This window comes from Andrographis paniculata, unplaced genomic scaffold (genome assembly GCF_009805555.1).
Source record: "Andrographis paniculata isolate CXL003 unplaced genomic scaffold, ASM980555v1 Contig80END, whole genome shotgun sequence".
NCBI lineage: Eukaryota > Viridiplantae > Streptophyta > Magnoliopsida > Lamiales > Acanthaceae > Andrographis > Andrographis paniculata.
Window position 1 is genome coordinate 3934497 of NW_026137618.1, and position 7143 is coordinate 3941639.

General features: G+C 30.0%; 1 protein-coding gene across 1 annotated transcript; it reads right to left on the reverse strand.

Annotated features, from left to right (window-relative positions):
* Positions 1-267: 267 nt before the first annotated feature.
* On the reverse strand, positions 268-3860 carry LOC127241059 (uncharacterized). The gene is made up of 2 exons (XM_051259949.1): positions 3590-3860; positions 268-1105 (listed from the first exon to the last, which is right to left on the reverse strand). Exons 1-2 carry the CDS (start codon positions 3690-3692, stop codon positions 756-758), a joined length of 453 nt encoding a protein of 150 aa, XP_051115906.1. The 5' UTR covers positions 3693-3860; the 3' UTR covers positions 268-755.
* Positions 3861-7143: the final 3283 nt, after the last annotated feature.

Below are 7143 nucleotides of genomic sequence, written 5' to 3' on the forward strand. Positions count from 1 at the left end.
CATAACATGCATTGTACTATGTTAACATGTGGCATGCGATGAAATCAGCGGTAATATAGATAGATTGTTGAATTATTACCTTGTGTTGTCGGTATTTGTTTTATGTTAGGATGCAAGCGTGTGGTGAGATCAGTTATGACTTGTGTACTATTATCATATATTGACTACGACTAATCAATACGGTGCTGATTAATTGCTGCCATCAGATCACTTAAAACATTAGCATGATAATAAGCTATTGAATCTTGATGTAAGTTTGTATGTATTGTAGAGTTATTGATTACTTACATATTGAACAGGAAATCTCTTTAGCAATTGTCTAAATTTACTGAATCACAAACATGTGTTGACACTTAACACTATAAGAAAGTCATTTGAAGGACAAACAAAATATATTATATCCAATTATTCAGCAGAGAATCTGGATTTCTTACATCTTCATTGTATTCTCTAGTGCTTATCTAAGTTCTTGTTGGATCAATGTCTCATTGTTCTGAATCCTATTCCTGTTGCACAATCAGATCAATTACAAAGTGTATGGGCAGTACACAACACCCCAGCACAGCAATCGTGAAAAATATCGAAAAACTAACAATATAGAATAACACATCGAACAAGACTAGTGGTTTACAACATATCCCAGCAATCTGAAGTGTGGGCTGTTGAAGTGAAACACTATTAGCCTCCTTCAAATAGATTTCTTGAACCTAGAAGATGAACCCGATACCCGAAACAGTTTCCAAGTAATTCAGGATTCAACCTCTGGATGCAGTCGAAATGCTGCATGAAGAAGGGTAATAATCTAAAACCTCGACAGCCATTGCTTCACTGCCACTTGAGATCTTCGGCGCTTCCTTTGAGTTCTTGTATTTTGAAAAGAAATACAAGATGGACTTGTTCTGACTATGCGACTCTTCAGAAGATTCCGTAGATTGAAAACTAGGACTAGGAGTTGTACATGATTCGGCTGAGCTGCAGCTGGCATTACTCAGCTTAACAGTCTCAGGAGAGCCGGTGATGGAGCATGTGTCCATCGCGGCGGGATCTTCTTGGTTACAACTTGGATTACAACGAGAACCTTGTTTAAGTTTGAGAAGGGTGGATTCTACAACAATGAGAATACATTATTCTTTTTCTCACAAAATATTACAAAAATAATGTAAATACTTCCCCAAACAATATTACAAATCCCCAAAATATTTTCACAATCTCAATTACTAATAATAAAAAAGTCATTATTCCTAAAACAATAGCGTTTACTTTCAATTTTTATCATTCATAATAAACATAATTTTCAATAAAAATATATTACTTTTTCTCACAATATATTAAAAAAACAACAAAATAAATGTTTCAATAGCAATTTCATAATTCACAATAACTAACATAAACTCCAATAATTCTTAAACACTTTCGTTTATTTGGTTTTGATTTGAAATTGAAGTGTTGATTTGAGTGACTCAAAAAATATTTTGATATGGTATTCTTTTTAAGAGAAAATAGTTAATTTCTGTGCAAGTTGAATAGATTTGAAATCATGACCAAACACAATCTAAATGAACATAACCTACATAAACCATCAAATCCATTCACTGTCTTCCACTTCTCCAACTATAAAAATTGAAATCCAAAACAATCTAAAGCTATTTGTTCTCTTCACACACAAGTTTTCTATACTAGAAATAAAAACAGAAAATAGAAAATATAATGCTTGTCATGAAAAAATATAACATGACTTGATGTTTGTGTCAACAAATTCATAGAATTTTAAGAGTTAATTTTTTTTTATAAAAAAATATACAATTTTATTATTTTTCTCTAAAAACGTTATATCCAACAACTATTTCATCTAAAAAATACATTAAAATCCAGCATGCACACACACAAGCATAGCAACAACAAAGGAGAGTAAACATTAATAATCTAAAATGTTAGATCAGTAACGAGTTTAAACTTCTTTGTTTAGATATGCCAGTCTGCTTTGTGAAATACCTACATATACATACACAAAAAGGACGTTTTTACTTTGTAGGATTAGACTTTCTTATAAATAAACATAATTATGGCATTAGTAATTATAATTACCCTAATCTAGGAAGATAATCTAAAGGGACTATTATTATGCTAAGCTTCTTATAGTGAGTTATTTAAATTTGACAATATTTGTATTCAATTCTTTTCCTTTTTCACCAAAACATGTGCAATAAAATTAGAATAAGTAATGAACATTGAGATGTTGTTCATAATATTCTCTCATTTTTTTAACATCCTATAATACATTTGCTTCTGAAATATTAAAGGTGACACAGCTCAATAATTCTCAATAAATCTGCAATCTAATGAAGACTCAAATATCGAACATGCTAACTTTCCAATTCCCAATTCTTAGTTCAGATGTCTGTCTTAGGAAACTCTACTTCAGAACATTAACCAGTGCAATGTACCCTACCCTCTCTTATCCTTCAATAAGGCCATGACTGGTTTTTAGAATGAATGGATTTAAAATACATCTGAATTCAAATCCATGATTTGGATTAAGTAATTTTTTAGGAAGTATTTGAATAGTACTTCCGATAGAACCAAGATGAACTTTGCAAAAGCGCCCATACCAATCAAAATATCAGAATAAACTATGCAGACACTTGCGAAAATGGTTCACATAGAGAGATTTAGAATAATGGCCATATGGAGAGGATTTAAAGATTGAAATATTATGAAATGGACTTCAAATCTAAAAGGATTTAAAATCCATTCACCTCAAATTCTAAAAGACTTTCCAGAATAACATTGTCTATCTACACATTTCCATCAGATGGTCGCGCCTAATAGAGAATTCTGCAATTTAACTGTGATTTGTAATGCAGAGAATTTTGTATCTGGATGCTAATCAACAACTAACTTAGCTCAATTGGAGCACGAGGAAAGGACAAACAAGGAAATGGACATGATATAAAATAGAAGGATAATAGTGTCCGATTACTTGATTGATTCAGTATATCATAATTCATAAACGTGTAAAAACCTATTTGTATGACCCTCTATTCATCTTAGGATGAAGGATGATGATTCCAAATCCAAAACAACACTGATGAAATAGAAATTTAACCTAACATATGAGTGTGTGTATCTCAGGATATCTTCTCAAGGTTAGGACTTTCTGAGATTATCCCTAATTAGACTTGAGATAAGCTTAAGATACAGTTTTGGATCAATAACAGTTTAAAATCTAAAGGAAGCAACAATATGAACTTTTCCTGAGAAGGAAGACGCATTTCCTCGAATTTTTTCATCTTGAACTTTCTAGGAAAAACAGAATAATCCTTCATTTCCCATTATTCCATAGAAAGGCCTCTGATCTGCTCATAAATTTTCCCCAATCGTATAAACCCTAAATTGGCATCCTACTACCAATTCATAGGACACGAACAGTAAGACATCAATTAGTAACAACAGAAGGAACTAAAATTCACCAAATCCTATACCAAATCAGCTCAAAAACGGCAACGATAGTCGCAATTAACTACGCGACGCCGGCAAATTTTACAGAAAATGAGCAAAAGAAAGTAGCAGAAGCGAATTGGAAGAGTACCGTAGATGGAGAGGGAATCGTGCTTGACGACCTTGGAGGGCGGCCTTTCCATCTCCAGCTGTTCCAGCGAGCTCATCGACGATGCCCTCACTTTCCCCAGCATTATTCCTGATCCGATCAAGAAACGATCGCCGCTAGCCGCCCGCCGCTCCCTTGGGATTGATGAGAGTCGGAGCACGAACCCGGGGGGAAGAGAAGCTTTTTGAAGGCTTCCATTAACGCGGCAAAGGCGAGGGCGCGGGAATTTTGTGCAGAGCCCATCTCAGTTGAAATTTTCGGACTATGGGCTGATTTGCTTTATCTGTTTGAGCTAACGTCCGGTGTGTAAGGGTGTGTTTGTTTGTGGATTTGCAATTTTGGGTTTTTATTTTTTAATAGTAAAATATTGAATTTGAATAGTTTTTTGATATGATATAAATATGTGTTTGATGTGATATAAATAGGGGTTGATGCGATGTTTCAAATGTAAAATAAATTTATACTCCCTCAGTCCCCGCTGCAGAGTTGTTATTTGGTTTTTGCATTTTTGAATAATTTACTCTAAAAATATCATTGTATTGACATTATAAGAGACTAATAAACATATTCTTGTATTTTTTTCTCGATTTGTATTACGTTTTAATATAATAATTAATATTCAAATATTAACATGCAAAAATTCAATGACAACTTTGCAGCGGGACGGGGGAGTAGTATAATATAAAAATTTAAAATGTAATTATTTGATTTGATATTTTTAAAGAAAAAAAAATTCACAATAGTAAAAATCTTACAAAAAAACACAACTAAGAGTTTGGTTTAGAGTTTTGATTTTGAATAGTAAAATTTTGAATTGAATTAATTATTAAATATAATATAAATATGTATCGATGTAATATTTTAAATATAAAAATTAATTTCAGTGTAATATAATAAATAAATAAAAAAGTAATTAATTTGATATTTTTTTAAAAAAAATTAAAATAATAAAATCGAAAATCAAATCTCACGGTTAAAACACCCCATCATGGATGTGTTCTATTGGGTTTTTCTAGGTGTATTGGTTAATTTTAGATTGTGGATTTTAAATACTCTCATCATTCCAACTTAAATATTCTTTTCATCATGTTTTAATTTCATTCAAAATATTTATTTTTGTAAAAATAATTGTGCATTAATAATTTTTATATAAATAACAAATCGTACTATTACACTTGCATTTAATTTAGTACAAAAGGACAAAAATTTTAAAATTATTTTTTACTAAATAATAAAATATTACTCTCTACGTCATTGTACTTAATATTAAAAATATCTTTATATTTTGTATAATTGTTTACAAAAATATCATTATAATAGTATTATAAGACAGTAATAATAATAGAAGTATTTTGCTATTTTTCCTTAATTTGTACCATGTTCACATTAATATTTAAATATCAACTCGTAAAAAGTAAATAAGATGTTAAAGCCTAGTGGAAGTAGTATTATTTTTTAATATAATACAAAACTACAAAAAGCCTATTGGATTGAGACAAACGAGTAGTAAAATATTAAATTTTAATAATTGTTTGATTGAAATTTAAAATATAAAATTACTTATTAACATAATATTAAATAAAACATAACTTGTGTTTCTTTTTGAATAAGTTTGAAGAAGTTAGTTTAGTTTTAGATTGGATTTGAATTGTAGAATTGCATTTGGATTATTATTATTATTTTTTTTGTTTAGGTTTATAAATTTGAAGGGTTTCGAACTTTCAATTGTATTGATTCGATAGTTAATGATTCTATTGGTGTAATAGTTTAATTATAGTAATTTTATTTGTTAGATAATTAAAAAATATAAAAGAATAAAAATTGAGTTATATTATATATTTTTTGAAATTGAAAAAATTTATTTTAAAAATAAAGTGAATGAATTTTGTATCGATATTATTAGACTGCACAAGACTTCCGGAGAAACAAATCGGCGCCGGAAAAAGTTGCTAATACTCAAAAAAGAAATAATCATAAATCTATGTTTAAAATTAGTTTTTGATACTTTCTATTGCACATCACAAAAATTTAATCTCATTCATAGGAACCACTACTTTTCAATTAACCAGAGTTTAACATAGTACATAGTTAATATAATGGTTTGTGTTAGATTATCAGAATTACCGTTTTACCTAAAAGTTAAAACTAGTAGATATGCGCATTATCAATTTATTTTTCTATGTACGAAAGTCAATCAACACGTCCCTCTTATGTGTAAGGGGATATATGCGATCGAGACTGGCATGTGAATATATTTAGGATAGGGACGATGAAATTTGAACTCGAAACTTATAACTCTGATACCATATTAGATGATTAGCTGAGCCGATCATTCTGATCATCTAACAGTTTGGAGCAATTTCGAGATGTTAAGTGTTGTATAGGAACTACTACTACTTTAATTTGGGTTTAATAACGTTATACTCCCTCCGTCCCGCTATAAGGTTGTCATTTACTTTTTGCGTCATTGTACTTGACATTAAAAATATCCTTATATTTGAATAATTTACTCTAAAAATGTCATTGTATTGGTATTATAAGAGACTAATAAACATATTATTGTCTTTTCTTCTCGATTTGTACTACATTTTGATATAATAATTAATATTCAAAAATTAACATGCAAATAGTCAATGACAACCTTGCAGCGGGACGGAGGGAGTATATAAAAAGTAATACAGTTTTTTTGTATGCTTTTATTTAACATTGTATATACTTTCTCCGTCCGTCAATTTTATTTATTTTTTCATTTTAAGTCTGTCCGCTAAATTTACCCAATTAGAAATATATATATATAAATCTCAATCGACACCGATTCTCTTGCTCCTACCTGCCATACAGACTCATTCTCAGTCCTTGGAAAACTTATATTGGCATCATATATAGAACACCTCCCCTGAAAATGAAACACTCAAAACACTCCCGTCGGGCCTGGTTTGCAGAGTCTTAGGTTCGGTCGGGGGTTTACCCAGTGCGCATTTTCGGGTAGCAGCTGCGGATTCTCGAGTCATAAAAAAAAAAAAAAAAAAAAAAAAAAAAAAGAAACTTAGATATGGAACTAACTAAAAATTCAGGGACACAAACACAAGTACAAATTAATTAAAATTCATAATATATATACTAATATACAGTGTTAATGGTTCTAATTGCTGTTTGCAATCAAATTAAGTATTCTTTAATTTTCAGGTACAGCTAAGGTAACAAACAAATTAATTATAATTTATATATATATATATATTTAGTTAAATAAACTATTAGTTTGTTAGTTTGGTACTTATGAATCTTTAACTGTTAGAGGTTAGTTAGTAGAGAAGGACAAATTAATTAAAAGATAGATACACCAACTATACCAGAATGGTTACACTGCTGACTTGAAAATTTCAACATCGTACTGAATTTTTAAATCAGCATTTATAATACATTCAAATATCACATGTTCTTATTACACACATATTCTTATTACACACCATCGGGGGCGGAATTGACCCCCAACCTCCAAAATATATGTGTGTTTTAGTATAAAAAATAGTAAAATT